This window comes from Neolamprologus multifasciatus, chromosome 7, assembly GCF_963576455.1.
Source record: "Neolamprologus multifasciatus chromosome 7, fNeoMul1.2, whole genome shotgun sequence".
In the NCBI taxonomy this organism is placed as follows: Eukaryota; Metazoa; Chordata; class Actinopteri; order Cichliformes; family Cichlidae; genus Neolamprologus; species Neolamprologus multifasciatus.
In genome coordinates this window covers 14,098,272-14,116,034 of record NC_140445.1, presented here as the reverse complement: position 1 = coordinate 14,116,034, position 17,763 = coordinate 14,098,272, and the positions used below count along the sequence as shown (strand labels likewise).

At 39.5% G+C, this 17,763-nt stretch overlaps 1 protein-coding gene across 1 annotated transcript; it reads left to right on the top strand.

Annotated features, from left to right (window-relative positions):
• Positions 1-861: 861 nt before the first annotated feature.
• On the top strand, positions 862-15,466 carry tbca (tubulin cofactor a). The gene is made up of 4 exons (XM_085167892.1): positions 862-1,020; positions 9,024-9,129; positions 12,617-12,703; positions 15,167-15,466. Exons 1-4 carry the CDS (start codon positions 968-970, stop codon positions 15,245-15,247), a joined length of 327 nt encoding a protein of 108 aa, XP_085024018.1. The 5' UTR covers positions 862-967; the 3' UTR covers positions 15,248-15,466.
• Positions 15,467-17,763: the final 2,297 nt, after the last annotated feature.

Here is a 17,763-nt window from a genome sequence, read left to right as displayed (position 1 = left end):
AAAAGGCATCAGGTCAACATTTCAAATTATCCTTTTCTTCGCAATCCCTACCAATCATATAACTACAGATGTAGCTCTGACTGGCTTAGATACTCATATTTTGGTGCTTACATAGTATTGATGCCCACAAAGTGATGCTGACAGATATCTTCATTTCCTTACCCAGAGTATCTCAGCTGATTTCTCTTATCTAGAAGGGCAGTAGTTGGCCATTAATTCCTTTGTTACAGCTTCATGAGGTAACCTTACTTTACCCCAAATTTGGGATCACTGATGAGCAAGTAGTAGTTTTTTACAACAATTATCAGACTTTGTGGAAAACCAACTACATATAACATAGAGCACCCAGTCTCCATCAGACACGATAAAACATCATACACCCAGTCTCCCAAAAGGAGGAATTATTTGGAAGAAAATAAGCGAGGTCCACCAGCCTGACATTAGATTTAGTCTTCGTTATAACGACACATATTTGCATAATGAAACTCTTGCCTAAAATTTAAAAATTGCAGAAACAAAGATATCGGCTTGTCAAACTAACAATACAATATCATAAATTTGATATTGCTAAAGCGAAACGAATTAAATCAAATAAAGTTAAATCTAATATTTCATCAGCAGTATTATGAATAGTAGAAGCCTTAATGGTACTCCGTAATTGCTCCTGATTTAATTAACTTAACCACCATAGTGTTTATTTATTTTCGTCATTCTATGATTTCTGTTTATGGAGGTGTAATTTGAAGAAAAATAGCAAAAGCATGCACAAGAACCAGAGAAACACACTCACGAAACTGTATTACCTACCAGATCTGTCATTCAGACCAGAAAACTCGACAATGAGCTACTCTAACGATCGATTTATCTGCCAGCAGCTCATCATCCTTCCTTCCACTTCCACCTGCACACCGTTAACACAGTAAGCTAGCGACAACACGTTACCCAGTAATACATTACATCTACAGCCATGGCAGATCCAAGAATACGGCAGATTAAGATTAAAACTGGTATTGTTAAACGGTAAGGCTGGCTCTTCGTTTAACTTAACTAGTATTCCGTATGTTATGCAAGCTACTTATAGATGCTAACGTGAGGTCGGCGTTTTTGAGCTAACTAAGTTAGCCGGGCGGCCAGGCGAAAACCTACGCCGCAGGTCGAAATGTGTTACCAACCACATTTTAACTTTAGTGCGGTGTTGGGGCGCGGCCTATAGCTAGCGGCTTGAATGACAAGAAAGTGTATTGTGTTCAAAGCGGCTATTTCTTACCGTCGCTCAATCCTGAGTAGCTAATAGTTATAATGTTGGGGTTAGGGTTCACTGTTTGTTCAAACATAGCGCTGTATCATAATTGTAGTGTGTGTAATTCAGCTCAATTCAAAGTGGTGGTCGACTGATCCCTAATGTTAGCTAGGTAGCTAACAACACTGCTGATCAAATAAAGTGTCCATTTTCTGGCTGCATTTTAAAATTTACACGTGCTGATATCAACTGTGTCACTCGAACTCAAGTTCGTAAACTTAAGTTATCGCAACATAACATTAATTTTAATATTTGTATTAAAATTAATGTTAATTCTCAGTGGAAACTCCCTCATCTTTGCTAATTGGAGCTGCTGCATGAAACAGCCCAACGTAGAAGCACCGTTATATTATTATTATCATTAAACTCTGCGGGTGTGGGAAGCACCTGCTGAGTAAGCTAGGTAGCTCCGCATTGGTATCATGTTACGGTGAGATGGACTTGGGGTGAGATTTTGAAAATACTTGCATCCCATTTTGGGGTCAGAATTGTTACAGGCAGGCAGAGACGACAACACAGTCTTGACACGTACATATTATAATGAGGAGTAAAAAAAATGACAACTAGTTAATGAATAATTCAGGCCAGTGCACTTTCACTGCGCTAAAGTACTGCTACATATGTACTTTGGACTCCAGGCTTCCTTAAATTGGTAGATGATCATAACTGGTTTAATAAAAACTGTCGTTAAACTTTTTTTGGTGGGGGGTTGGGGGGGCTGGTTCAAGAAACGGTTTTTTGAGGTTGTGGGTTTTTATTCATACGCAGTTTGTACCCAGAGTGTTGGGTAATTTAGGTTGAGTCGGTACAATTCCTACTGTAAGTTGCTATATGAAAGTTATAAGCTACACAAATGGAGAACAACTGGAAGGAGTGAAATCCTACTGGCATAGGGACTAGTTGGTAGCCAGCTGGCAACCTTTGATCACTCTGGAAAAATATGTATTTGTAAACCTTTCGGTGAGTGTTCCTGGAGATTACTGGCTGTTGGTGGGTGAAATTGGTCGCTAAGAGGGTGCTACACTGAAAACCTTGTTGTGATTGCTTTGCTATGAGTAACCAGAGTCATCTTTTAGCAGTTGCCACAGCACCTTGTAGCTTTTCTTGCGACCAGTTTCAGTGATCACAGGCAGCCTCATGCAACCACTCACCAGTCTGCCTGGGAATACACATTTTTCCCAGCAGGTGGTGGCTAACAGGGCATAACTGACCGGTCTCCAGCCCAGTCTGACTGAGGCTTTGGCAGTCTTTTTCACAGTGACTGCCAGTAACCACAACCTGCCAGGAGAGTACACGTTTTTCCCTAGCGACTGGTGATTCTCAAGCAGTTGCCAACTGACCCAAGGCCATGTGTGACTAGGCCAGGGGTCGGCAACCTGCGGCTCTTTAGTCCTTTTAGTGCGGCTCAGCGTGGTTTGGGAAAATAATTATTTTTTTTTTTAAGTAATTAGCTGAAGTGTATTTTATTTATGTTAGCTCTTTTTTTTAACTTGTAGTTCTAAATTGGAAGATTATTGTGATATTGAAATATAAAAATAAAATTATATTCTATTATTTTTTTAATCGTTCAAAATAAGAGTCACACTTGCGGAAGCCGATATACCCGCCGAAACGCCGTGCCTTTATCGAGACTTTCAACCCCAGGTAAGTGAATTATGGATCTTCGGATCCACATTATGTCAGCAGCTGTTCTCCACCGTGAACTATGTTAAAAACAAACACTGCTCACACCTCACAGATGACAGCTTACAGTCCTGCGTGAAGATGAAAGTGACTTCGTACAGCCCGTACGGCAGAACCGACGCTGTTATGCAAACAGCGTCGGTTCTGCTCAGGTGCGTCCGCCTCCCCTGCAGCGGCGCTGCAGACCACGCCCCGCCACACACATTAACCAGATAAAATACATATTTAGGCTGAATTTTGCAAACATCTATTTTTCATTTTTCAGCAGCATAGTGCTTTTTTTTCCAATTATTTTTTTAAAAAGTCAGGTCAAGGCTCCAAAAGCCCAAAGGCGATATAAAGGTGGTGGCTCACAACAGTTTTTGTTTGCTACATGGATCATTTTAGTTCAGCTGGGTGTCTTTCCTTTTGTTATATTTCTTTAAGAGTTCAAAATGTGTTAATAACATTAATAAAATGTAATTTTCTCTGTAGCACTTCATGGATTCAAGCAACACGCCTTAGTTGTTTACACAAAGCATAAAGGTAAAAAAAACAAACAATGTATACAGTGTTATCTTCATTTTAGATGTCAAAAAGTATTTGCGGCTCCCAGTGTTTTCTTTTGCATGGAAATCGCGTCCAAATGGCTCTTTGGGTGTTAAAGGTTGCAGACCCCTGGACTAGGCCTTAAATGTAACTCTAAACCTAACTGTAGCTGGTTGCCTGATGGAGTTTAAGAAGTTAAAACCTGGTTTGATGTTGTAAATAAAGTTTGTACCTACCTAATCCTGACCCCTAACCCGCATCAAGCATCATTTAAATTATTATTTTTTTAAAATTCATAAAACATGTACCGTAAGTAAGTTGTTTGCTTAGTTCTTCACGATCACACAGTACACTGGAGGGCAGTGGTACTGACAGTGAAGTCATGTGATTTGTGCACTGTGTTTGTCTGTGGATGTTCAGTCATCCAGGTCATTGTAGTCTAAGGAGCTTGGAAAGAAAGGCGTCTGAACTTCTTTAAGTTGCTTGAAGACGTTTCACCTCTCATCCGAGAAGCTTCTTCAGTTCAGTTCAGTTTCTTCTGAGAGTGTTCCCCCCCCCCCCCCCCCCCCCCAAGAGGGACAATGGACCCCCTAATGATCCTCTGCCTAATCACACGAGCGAAGGTGTGAAGACAGGTGTAGGTCACAATCACCCTATCGTGTAATTTACTGAGGTCAGATGGCCCAGGATGTGAGTGGGCGTTAAGGCATCTGGGAAGGGATCTCAGAACTGGATGGCAGACAGTTGGTGTCATAAGCCACCGCCTCTGTTCAAAGATGGTCGTTCGCAGTTGACATAGAAGGCTTCTTTCACTCCTAAAGAAAAGAAACCTTACAAGAGAAAAGTTCTTTACAATTAAATTAAACGGTTTTCTTTCAAATAGATGTGAGCACCACTAAACTGTTCTGTGTGCAGTGCAACCAGGACATATTCCAGTTCACAGTTACACCTTCCTTAAACAGATATCCTGTATTACACGCCCTGCAATAAACTTAGCCCTTGTTAAAGGCTTTAATGTAGAGTTTCTGTTTGGGCTTGGTTTAGAGAGATGTTTGTTATGCTGTTAAATTATGTTGCAAACGGCTGATGAATATCCAATGTCTTCTAATGTATGACAATCAGTGAGGACAGGCTAGATAATAGACTCACCTTTCAAATGCAATTAAATTGGAGATCAAGCATTTTCAGGAAAATTTGAAATAATATTCATAAAAAAAAAACTCAGGGATGTTTCTGGTTTGTGATTTATGAGTTGTTTAAATGACAGAAAAAATTAGGCTAGTTAACTAGTATAAAAAACTGAAAAAAATAATTCAAAAGCACAGAATATCTTAAATGGACAACGTTAAATAATGGCAAAACGAACATTTTGTGTATTTTTAGGAGCTTCATGAACCAGTAATTGCAGTTGTACATTATTAAAATAACAATAATAGGTTTGTATTTCTGGTGGCAGTTAGCAACGGCATCAATGTTTAACATCAAGTTGGCTAATTGCACACATTCCTGGCAAGTTCAGACATCTTGTATTGTATTTTAACTTTAACAGTACAACTGGGTGTACAGTAGCTGTTTTGTCCCATTTGTTTCTTCATTGTTTGCCTAGTTTTCCAAATTTTCTAATGAACATATTCCATCTTGATTCTTTCTCTTTTCCAAACTGTAAATCCTGTCTGTAGGCAAACACTGCTCATCTATAATGGTTTAGTTTTCGCTTCACTTCTAGATAGATTTGATATGGGCCTTTTGATGTAGGACCTGCAAACTCATTAACTAGTCTAAGCTGTCCTACTAAAAGAGTTGGCATCTATTTCGAGCTTGGCTCCACATTTGTACAACGGCCAAATTTACCATGCTGGAATAGAAAATATTGTAGACATTATGAGGATTCTTGAGATAATGGGCTCAGTTGTCTGTGGGATGGTCTGAGTGTACCTCTCGTCAATCAGGCAGACCTCTAATTCCCTCCTGTCAGTGCTGTTTGTGTAATATGCTATCGATTGCACTTTGATGAGGGTCAGATTACCAACAGGCTCCCCGGTGGTAATGATGGAGGCTGGACATCCCAGAGAGGATAATGTCACAGAGTGTCCAGGAGTGGTCAGTATAGGAAAAACAACAATGCAAGGGTGCAGTATTTTATTAGCCAGTATCATCCCTGCTTTCTCTTCTGAGGTTTTTAAGTTGAGTATATTATTTGAACAAAAGACAAGATTTAAAATCTCACTCCCTCAAGGCCAACAGCTGTATGTTGACATGAACCTTTTATCAAACTGTTTAAGTGTAGAGTGTCATTGCTCTCTGTTGTGTCCTTCTCTTTTAGTCTCTTTTTTCCTCTGTTCCCAGCTTTTTCACTTCCTCTACCCTCTCTCTCTCTCACACACACACACACACACACACACACACACACACACACACACACACACACACAGACACACACACACATACACATCTTTATATGTATGACTTTAGAGGAAACCTGCCTGCTCTTTTAGCCAGGCCTATTTCCAGTGGCTTCTGCACATTCTAGTCAGTGCCTTTCTGCCCTAGCGAGGCGGATGCCCTTAATAAAATGACAACAGTAATTTGCCTTTGTCATTCCGGTCCCAGCGCAGACTACATCGCGGCTCAAAAATACAGTGCTAGAGCAGGCGACCGAATGTGTGTGTCGGCTGGCTTCTAATTCCTTTTTTTTTTTCTATTTTCCAGAGAGCTGCCTTTTCCATTAAGCCTGAGGTGGCAGGTCTATTTAAAACCAGCCACGACCCCACCCCTTATTCGCACAGCACTCCAAGTCTGGGAGAAATAAGAAATTAACATCAGGACTGGAAAGGGGAGGAATGGACATTTTGTTATTAGACTGTCCTTCAGTTTTATTCAAATTATTTCAGCCTTCCTACCTCCATCGTTTCTCCTCTCTTTGCCACCTTCTTTGACTCTTAACAGGTGACATAACTCATTCTACATCAAGCATGAGAGTGAAAGACAGGATCTGCTATTGCATACGGTGCCTGTTTAAAAGCTTCCTGATGGAACCGTATTAGAATGAGTGGTAATTGATGTAAAATATGACAGAGTGCTATTGGCTTCCTTGGCTAGGCAAAGAGCAGTGCAACGCGTAGGGAAGGGTCTCCAGTAATGTGACTGACTAATGAAGGATTACTCACTTACACACACACAGCTGATTTTATGAAAAATGAAATTTGTGTTGTCAGTCCCACCAGCAGGCGCAGCCGGAAAAAGACTGTTACTTGGAAATCATTATCAATAGCTATATTTTCAAACTCCATTATGCCAATCAGGGTCGGAATCTATTTAAGAGATTTAGTTCCATTTGGGCCGTAATTGATAAATAATCAGAATTTATCAATGTACTCAAGCCTATTTTCACTAATAATCAAGAAAAAGAGGCCCATTTACCACCTGACTTGGTCTAAATTAGGGATTGAATTGATGATCAATTAATGTCTAAAAGAGAACTAGTAGCTTCTGGGAGTGTGTGTGTCGAAGACAATAAAGGTGGATAAAGGAGCCAGATAATCATGTTGATAAGATGTGAGCTGGATGGCAGTATGTAGGTTACACTGATTTCTGTGTGTTTTTCTGTGACATGCTAACACAAAAGACATGAGTGACATGATATAATGTCCTACTTTGCACATTTCAAAAGTGTATTGATAAAAGTAATATGTATGATGTAATATGATCTTTAGATGAATTCAGGGCAGAGACCTACTATTAATATTTTTAAATAAAGAATGAAATGTAAATGTGTTTTCAAAGGTTTTCCTCTCTGCAGTAAAAATCAAAACAAAAAAAGTTCTGTAATTGTCCAAATTCCTCTGCCACAGGCTCAAGTTTCCAAAGCCTTTGTTAGAAGATTGGAAATCCACTGGGATTACTCAATTTTAGAATTTTTAAAATTCTTTAGTTAGCTTTCCGTTTCTATTACCCATTTTCCCTATGTATGTAAAGGAGAGAGTTAAATCATTTTAAAAAGAACCAGCCAAATGTAATGAAATAATGCAGTTTCATGTGTTCATATATGATCACTAGTTAGATTAGGCAAAATCATTTATTGCTATTAGATATGCAAAGGAAGTTGACTGATTTGTTGCTCTCATGTAAGCTATATTGCTTTTTCTTCACATTGAAAATAAACCCTCCCGGCATTGAACCCCCTCAGCTTTTCCATTTATTTCATGCAGAATGCTGGAAGTTTCCAGCATTCTGCATGAAATAAATGGAATATATATACATATAAATGTGTATATATACGCACATATACATTTATGTGCGTATATAGATTAGAGATGAACAAAATATTTGATGATTACAAAGAAAATTCTGTTTGTTGGTCAGCCTTCTCAAAAATGACGATTTGCGATTTTTGCTCTGTGACTGAGAAGTGTGTATATATATTCTTTATTTTCAGTGCACAAGACAAACGTGAACTTGGGCTTTTGAATCCCTTCTTTGACCATTATGGCAGAAATTTTAATTGAATCATTTAGTATTATTTTTTTTTTTTAAATCTAAATTCAGTTTAGTTTAACATTTGTATCAGTGTTATCCTGTATGTAAGTTTATGATGTTGCATTCTGTGTACTTGTCGTTAAATAAGAATCAGATCTCACTCACTAGTGACGGATTCATATAATGTAATATATGAAGTTAAATAATATAATTAGTGAATACTGTTGACTGCAAGATGCACAAGTTCAAGGTTTAAGTGCTGCAAAAACAATAAGAGGATACAAAATGAAATGCATGTTAATCAAATATATTACATTAAATATATTGCTGGCAGCTCACTAACAAACACCGGTGTACAGGCTAAAAAGCCCAATGTTTCTCTGATGGTTGTAAAGAAACCAAAAACAAAACAAATTTCCAAATCTGACTGCAGATGAATGACAGTGTTGTGCTGTTTAATCTCAATTTTAAAGAGTTTAATAAACTCCGTTTTAACAAGTGTATAAAAATAATCAAACCTCATATACTCATATAAACACCGTAGTTCTCATCCACATTATTTTCAGGCTTAGATCTGCTACTGCCAGTTATTAAAGAAAAAAACTTATCTGGTTTAAATTTAGTGTAAAGTGTTGCTCCTTTCCAGAAATAAAATGTCTTTCATGTAAATGCATCCTATTTTAGCCACAGTTAGAGCGCTGTGTAAATGATAAGTTGAATTTCAAAGCATTATTTAAGGCTGATCTCCACTTCAGAGCAGTGAGGAGAAGTGATGTGTTTGCTGCGTGTTATTGAGGTGTGTGTCTTGCCATCCTGTGGGAGATGATCTCACTGTGTCCTCCTCAGTCACAAGAGTGCTGGGGAGAATGAGGATAGATGGCCCTGTCTGTAAAAAGTGACCATCACAGTCTGCTTTTCTTGGTTCAGCCTATATTATCCGTCTGAGAGGCTGTGCGTTTACGTTTTATGTTTGATGGAACAACACTGTATGGCTGCCTTTAACCATGTCTTTTCCCGTCTTCTTGTTTCTGTGCAGGCTGGCCAAGGAGGAGATTGCGTACATAACTGAAGCGAAGCAGCAGGAAGAGAAGATCGAGCGCCTGAAAACAGAGGCGGGAGATGATTATGTCATCAAGAAACAGGTACATTTTGCTTCTTTGGTGCTGTACAGCAATTATGTGTCTTAATTTGAAAGCCTTTGAATTATCCATTTATCACCACCTGTTCCTTCTGTTGATCTCAGCCAGTAAAGTGAGGGAGGGTTGTTGCTCTCGCATAGTTAGGGAGTGAATTGTGTCTTGATAATTCGAGTAGCCCTTCGTTCATGTAATGAGGTCAGTCCACAGTGATAATGAAGAATTAGGTTTTGAGAGGAGAATCATTAGTGATTTTGTAATTTGCTTGATTCAGATGTAATTATATCATGTTACTTTAAAAGAGTTTGATAATTACTGACACATGCTGGTAATTTAGTGTCCCTAACAGATCACTGGCCCATATCCTGCTCTCCATTCTCACTGTGCCTGCATCCCTCCATCATTTCTCTGTACACAGGTTGTGGAATTTTCTTACTCCAACATGTTTCTTATGTCTTTTAAAGTATTCAAATTCAAATAATATAATAATATTAACGTTAGCTAGCAAAATGGACAGTCATGTGGGCAGTTTTTGAGCTTTTTTTGCTTTACTTATGTATGACACAGATATGTATGGATATTAGGACTGTTCAATATAAGGATATATATCGGATGACGATATAAAAACGCCTATCGTTTCATTTTACGCTATCGTTTGTTTCGTGGTGTCGCAAAATAAACTGTTTCCGGCAATATTTTTTCATCGTTTTGATGGTCACTGTAGTGGCTATATTAATTTCTTAAAGTTCTCTCTTTCTCTTATATTTAATATAACCACACTAGGGACGGACAAGCGCCTGTTTTTATGCGTTGTGGTTAGCAACAACGACGGTAACACCATTGCGTGTCCGCTTGTTTATGTTCCACATAAACCTTTCACAATAAAGCTCAAGATCCTGTTGAGACTTTTCAAAATAAACTGAATCACGTGAAAGAGCAGATTATTTACGGATGAGAATTAAAAAAGAGCCGCCAGGTGCTAAAAAATAAACCTTAGACTCAAACGTTAGAACAGGCTTTTCCCCGCAGCACGCCGTGTAATAAATACTCACAAAGAAAACGGCGGCCGTTACAACTTATGTCTAAAAATGTATCGTTTCATGCATCTGTTAAAACACTCGACTCCAGCTACTTGACGCGCAGCTGGAAACACGTCCCGCAAAACAAGCTGCCCGAGATTCACAGAATTTACAGAAAATGTTACATTTTTGTGATTTATATCGTTATCGGGACGATAGAATTCTTATATCGGGATATGAGATTTTGGTCATATCGCACAGCCCTAATGGATATTCTATCTTGTAATTCTAAACATTTTCATTATACCACTGTATATAATCAGATGGCAAACACTTGATGGTTTATAAACACCAAACATCAGAATGATATATACATAAATATATTAATGTGTCATCTTTGCAAGCTACATAGTCAAGAAAATAGAGACCAGTTTAGTTTTAAAGGTTTTGTCCTTGTGAGCACTGCATCACTTTTAGCATTTTTGATATGGAAGCTGGAAGTCTGGTTCTCTTCCATGTGCACATTTACCCTTTCACCACAGCAAGGTCCAAGATCTGCTTCTTTGTTAGACTGGACCAATCCTCTGCTGATGAAAACAGTCTCTAGATATGGTGTCCAGAGCTTATAATGTCAAAGCAAGAAGAAGAATTTTCTTTTAAATTTGGCACATAAGCACTCAACTTTGTCACATAGCACTGTGCAGTGAACCCAGTTGTTGTCCACCACCAGCGCTACTTGCCAAATTTGGCTTTTTACCATTTGCTTCCTCACAAAATAATATTGAAGTTAAAGTTAATGCCACTACATCACTGTTTTGATCTAGTCGAGGAAATCTGGTGTGTGTTGCGGATGTGGAAGTGATCAGGGTGATCAGGGTTGCTGTTGTTTTTTTTTAATAAATAAGCAGATGGAACTTTTTGATTCCATGTGGTGTTGCAAGCACAGAGACATTTCAATTATGCCTCAAAATATATAAACAAATCATTACCCGCCGTGTACAGAAAATGAAAGGACAAAATAATTTAAAATCGGAGTGTTGCGTTATGGGTTCTTTATAGCCATTTTGTAGGCTAGCGAGGGGGTTTATCAGCTTTAAATGTTAAATGAATTTCTGAATTTGCCTTTAACTTGTGTTTAATACCTGGGGGAAACTAAATTCACAGCTTCTCTTGATGTCTTTGCTTCATTCCAGTATCACAACGATAAAGAAATAGTGTGAAAAAAGGTAAATAATCCAAATATTTCAAGATCTTGTCAAGAGAGCCTGATACTCATATATAGACAAATATGAGTTTTGCCTAATACGGTATTTTATGGTCAGCTTACACAAGATTGTTGGAAGGACGTGGTTTTTCATATAACTGCCCTTTATTTGGGCCAGTGTTCGCTGATGCGGATCCAAACTTGATTCAGACAGGGAGGAACTGAACCACAGATATCACATCTGATTATGTTTACGGCTTCCATTAAAATTCAGTGTGTGTGTTGTTTTGTTTGTTCATTCATAGAGTGGTAGCTCAGGCTGAGCAGCAGGCTTGGTTGGTGTTAAATGGGGAGATTGGGAGGCCAGATGGATTATGGTTGGAGATGAGAGGTCTGAGGCAGGATGGATTACAGGTTTTTATTTTAATGGAATCAATACGCTGTAAGTGTCATCTTTATCCTGTGCTGATGGGATCATTCCACCGAACCGGGAGGGCACCGTGACTTTTCTCTGTTTCAGTACTCTTTTGCCTACTCTAGCTTACCTTGTCACATCTAGATGGCAGCCAACTTGACAATTTGTCCACTATTTTTCGGTATGTCAGTTTAGGCACTTGGATGAACTTGTACGCCATCAGGCAGGCAGACTGTTAGTGTGCATAGCCGTGTAATGTACACATGTGCAACTGAGTCCATGTTTTGACTTTTTCCAGCTCGACACAGGCCTAGCTGAGGAAGCATCTGTCATGAGTGACTGTGTCTGACAGTGTTAGCCAGCTCCTCTCCGCTCTTTAGGGTGCCAGCTGGGGGAATTCCACATTAGCCGCGGCTGTGAAAGTACCCCAGGCTGCAACACAGTTACACTGCAGGCGTAGTAATACCTCTTTACGCCTGATCACAATGCTCTCGGCTCATTCATCCAGGTGTGGAGCCAGATCGAGGTGGTCCCCCGCTGCCCAACTCCCGGCCCGATCAATAACTCAATAACATTTTTCATACTGCCGGCTTGTTGAAAGATGTTAACCACAGCAGAGTGCATGAGGGACACCCTGCATGTCACTGCCAGGAGTAAAGCTACAGCACAATCCAGCCAGTGAATACACTTTGTCTAGCTGTTCAAATTAATGGTCAAAGCTTGGAAAATACATGTTCAATAATGTGTTGACTTTTGTGAAGACCTGTAATGAAAGCTGGTAATAGGAGCAGTGGCAGGGGTTTTCGGATTAATAAAGGTGGTGATGGCACTGATGCGGTCTCTGTGTGGTTTCAGATGGAGGTGTTGCAGGAGTCCAGAATGATGATCCCAGACTGTCACCGCCGGCTGGCCATAGCACACGCAGATCTGCTACAGCTGCTAGTAAGTACCACCATGAGGTGAACAAAATTTTCATAAAACAACAGGACACAAGCTATTGTGATAATTAATTCAGTTGGACTTCTAATATCTCATGGCCCCCCTGAAAAAGAATTTCATGCCATGCGTTTGTGGGTAGAAGAAAAAAGGTTCAGCTTATTATACTTTTAAATTCCAGCATCAAGAAAAATGGTTAACCCCAGCATTCAAGTTTTATTTTTAATCTTTTTTTCTCTTTTGTATGTATCACAATATCTAATAACTAATTTTGTGTTTCTTAGTAAAGCTTCATTAAAAATGCAGATTTGTAATTATAATTGTATGAAAGACACAACTCTCATAGTCTTGCTTTCTAAATATAGTATAGTATTAGTATTAGTGAATACCTATCCTTTTTCACATCTGGTAGACATGATCAACACCTGGATCATGCTTAGGAATCCCTTCCTGTCAGGCTTCATTTCACTAAAATAGTTAATAATTAAAATATTAATAATCAAAAAAATTAATAATAAAGAATGAAAAGGCCTAAGATCCCCATTTTAATGTGTTTGAATTTCAGTTTAATGCCAGATCTTTAAAAAGTTGTCTTTCCCAATGAGACCAGCATGTAGCAGAAGAAAAAAATGATAATGGAAAAGACAACATCAGGTTATGTTTACTGCTGTGATAAAAGCTACATAGTTCCCTTAATGCTGTACCATAAATAAGCAAGGCTGTAGAAGTAGTAGTAGTAGTAATAATGTTCCTGTTAAATTTACTGTCACATGTCACAACAGGCCTCCATGCCTAGAGACCAGTTAACCGCAGTTTGCTAGGAAAAAAATTAGTTTTCCTTTACTGGTTGTGAGTGTTTACTGAAGGTTTCTCGCAGTCGCTCTGAAATTGGTTGCTAAGCCCCAGTCACACAGGGCTAGAGACTTTATTTTGAAGGTGAATGGTCATTTTTTATTATGCGTTATTCCTTTTTCAAGTTTCACTACAGTTTAGTAGTTAGTTATCAAGTATTTGCAGACAAATCTGCATCTTCCATTCAAATTATGCAGGACAGCAACAGGCTGCTAGTGACAGAAGCAATCATAAGGAGTTTTTTTTAGTGCAGCACCTTGTGGCAACTGATTTCACCTACCGGCATCCAGCAACCAGTGAATCGGAGAATGCAAATTTGAATGCACACTTGTGACCAGCGGTTGCCAGTTGGTCTCTAGCATTGTGTGGGTGAGGCCTAGCAGACACTAAAAGCCCTTTTCCACTAGTACCTACTCAGCTCGCCTTGACTTAACGCTGTTTCGGTCGTTTTCCATTACAATCATTACCACCTAATGTGTGTAGGGTCCTTATAGCAATGCCGCCAAAAGTCCTGTGATGTCATTTTTATGCGACACAAACACCATAACAAAAGTTTCCGTCGAGGCGATTGTACACCTGCTGCTCAGTGTATGGCTTTTTGTCACACTTGGGGACCAGGATGTTGTTTTTTCGTGCAGCCTTTTCCCTTGTTGCCTGGTTTCAAAAATGGTGGTTTTGATTTTTATGAAGAACTCTCATGACTCAATGAGTGACGCCACTGACTAGCCAATTGGGGGAATGCTGTCTGTTGATGTCACGTTTTCGGATCGTCTCAGATCACTTGGAGCCCTGGCTAAGTGGGTACAAAAAAAGTAACTGGTGTCAGGTACTCCCACCTAATGGTAGACCTTAAAATCCAAGTCGAGCCATGCCAAGCTGACTCAAGTACATACTAGTGGGAAAGGGCTACAATTGGCTACAGTTTCATGCCAGGACACCTGTGGCCACATATTTAAAGTATATCGTGGTATCCTGGATATTCCAGGGTTGAGTCAGATTTTTTTTATTTTACATGTGTGTAGACTTAATGAACTGATCATTAGAGTAAGCTCAAGCACCACACTTTGCACTTATATACAGCTATATATACAGTATATATACAGCCACATAGCATGCCAAACCCTCCAGGACTTAAGCTGATATGGTGAGAGGCAAACATCAGCATGGATGTCTCAGGGTCATCGAAATTAATGCAGAGCAACAGTCAGACAGCTGGAGGTGTGAGTCACTCACATGGGAGCTGAATGCTGGGCAGAGGGAGCTAACCTGAAATTAGCAACCTGTCCCCTTCCCTGTTACTCATCCTCCCTTCTTTCTTCCCTTCAGATAGGCATACGCATATGCACATGCTCATCACAGGTCATTAGAAGTGCTGTCACTGTGGTGACTACCAGAGGAACGCAAACACACTTCAGTGTCAGGTTTTACCTCATATCAACCCTTCCTGGATGAATTTGGTTCCTACCATTATGATACAGTTTGAAATATTTCCTCAAGAATGCTTTTATATGAAGACAACAAACCTGTTTGTCTAGTGAAGACAGTTGTAACTCCTTCTTTGGAAGCATAATAGATTGCACTAAAACAAAACCTATATGTGTGTTTGTGTGTTTTCAGGAAACAGAAGAGGAATTGGCTGAATCAGAGGAGTACAAAGAGGCTAGAAGCATATTGGACTCAGTGAAGCTTGAAGGATGATTTCTGATGCATTTCTGTTCTCACTGTGAGATTCACTTGCTTAAATGTCCATTCCTTTCGTCAGGCCTTGTTTGGAACCGTGGAGGCCAACTGAATCCATTCAAAGTCTCTTTTCTTGATGTAATTATTTCTTTTCTTTACTGCTAACGTGCCACCACATTTTGATCACGCTTCTCCTGTGTGAAAAAAATAAAATACTTCCACAATAATATTATAAAACCTTCAGTTTATTATAGTAGATTAGTGTAGTGTTTTCTTTAAGTCTTGTTTGACCTTTTATGCACTGTTTACACATTGAAACTGGGAGAAACACATGAAAGTTATCTTTTGATCTCATAGATTAATGAGATTAATGGCATTAACAGTGCTGTTATTCCTGTTAGCAGCAGTGAAATGGACTGTGTCTTGATACCTACAATAAAGGCAAGAGCTCTTTTGGTAACCCCGTCAGTCATATGACAAATGTTAGTGTGAGCCATGAATGACAAAACAGGCCTGTAATGTCGCCTCTGCAGCTACATCTATTACCCAGATGGCCTAAAATAACGACACCTTACATTAAGGCTGAGGGAGTCCTTCCTAAATAGTCATACTAATAAATGAACTCAATTGCCAGACAAATTAAGGTTACATTTGACTTGATCCTTATTTTACAGATTTCGATAATTATCGGGATCACCCCAAAGTCTCATTACCGCCCTAATGAGGCGCTGCTACTCCGTGACATCTACCCCGCTCCATCTCGTTAAGGAAATCGCTCTTCAATGCTGATTATTTTATTTGGAGGTATAATTATATTTCTTTCGGATAAATCACGGGCCTAATCGAGTCCGTGCAGAGGGCAGCGGTGCTAATTGAGGTATGAGATGCGGCGGCGGGGCGCTGCACCTGCGGGTTTGTGTGACCGGAGGACCCACGCAGGCTGCTGCTGACAGCTCGGAACGTGTCGTGGCCGGATGAGAAAGTAACAGCGCAACGTGGAGAAAACACAGACCCAAAATCTTGTGTTGAAGTGGACGGAAATACTCGCGTAGACTGCTTATAAAAATAAAAGCACTAATCAGACGTATTAAAGCTAATAGTGGCATGGCAGACGGTGGGGCTGATGTAGCTTTTTCCTGGTTAATCCGTTGAAATGCATTTTAATTTGCGTGCTTTGTAAACATGTTGCTCTGTAGTAATACATTTTTTCAGACTGAGTACAAAGTGGACTACACATTTGCTTCTGAGATGCACGGGAACCCTGCGTCGCTGCTTTTTACAGCTGTCACCTAGAAGTTTCATTTCGCGCCTTCCAGAGTCACGTGACTTATCAGGAAATCCAATTAAGTCTTCAGAAATGACTCCTTAATGAGCTAATTGTCTGTTACAGCTTCGGAGCATGCTCGATAGCCATTTCCAACCTGAAAAAGGTTCCTTTTTATTCACCTGTTCTTTATTTGAAGTATCTACACTTAATTGTGGCATATTTTTTTATTTTTCCCTATACTGTAGACAGCAGCCTTTATTTGCAAACTGTGGATTACTGTTAATAAAGTGGATAGAGCCATACATATTCAAATTTCTATGCATACAGTGATTTTACATTTAAGGAAATGTTTTAAAGTAGGATATTATGTAACAGGCTACATAGTTTTACGCACAGCCCCCATCAGTCATTTCGGTCAACACGTTGTTTTCGTCATATTCTGCTCCTGAAACTTTGTCTGTGTCAAACTTCTTCTTTTTTCCTTTTTTCATTTCTTTTCTCTTTTTTTTGCCTGACGCAGAGCGGAGAGCTGTAGGTTGCAGCCGAGTTGCAGCATCAGCTGCAGCCGTTTCTCAGCTCCCTCGCCTCTGTATAACTTATTACTCCAAATACCCCAGACAGCCACCAAATCAGCTGCGTGAAACAAGAATCTCATTTGTTAAACCGGGAGCTCGTGCAGATGGAAGATCAATTGTTTTGCTCCTCAGAAATCTCGAACTGAGTGAATCCAGACTGCAAAGGCAAAGCAGGGAGAGTGAAAGAGAGAGAGAGGTTGCAAACAGTGGCCTGGGCCTTGGTTTGGCAAGCCTGCACTGTGAACCAGAAGGTCACGGGTTCAAGTCTGGTCTGTTATCAAAAGTGCCTCCACCAGCAGCAAGAACACATGGGTTTGACTACACCACATCGAGCAGTGTTACATTTTTATTTTCATATATATATATATATTTTTTTTACTCTCAGTTTTATTAAAAGTCGGTTCTCATCTCCACAATGCGTGAAAATGTCTACTTTCCACTCAGATGCGCCGCATTAACTTCCGCGGGGGCGGGGGGATTTGTTTGTTTGTCTATTTTTATTTATATGACGGAAAAGATTGATGCGAGCATGTTAGAAGAATTTACAGGAGGATAAACGCAGTAATAGCTGTGCCTATGTCATTTGCTTACCCTAATTAGCCAACAGCCTTTAGCAACACACACACATAAAATCTATTCACGCTGTAAGGTGAAAGGTTGCATTTAATGAAATACACTGTTATATAAAAGTA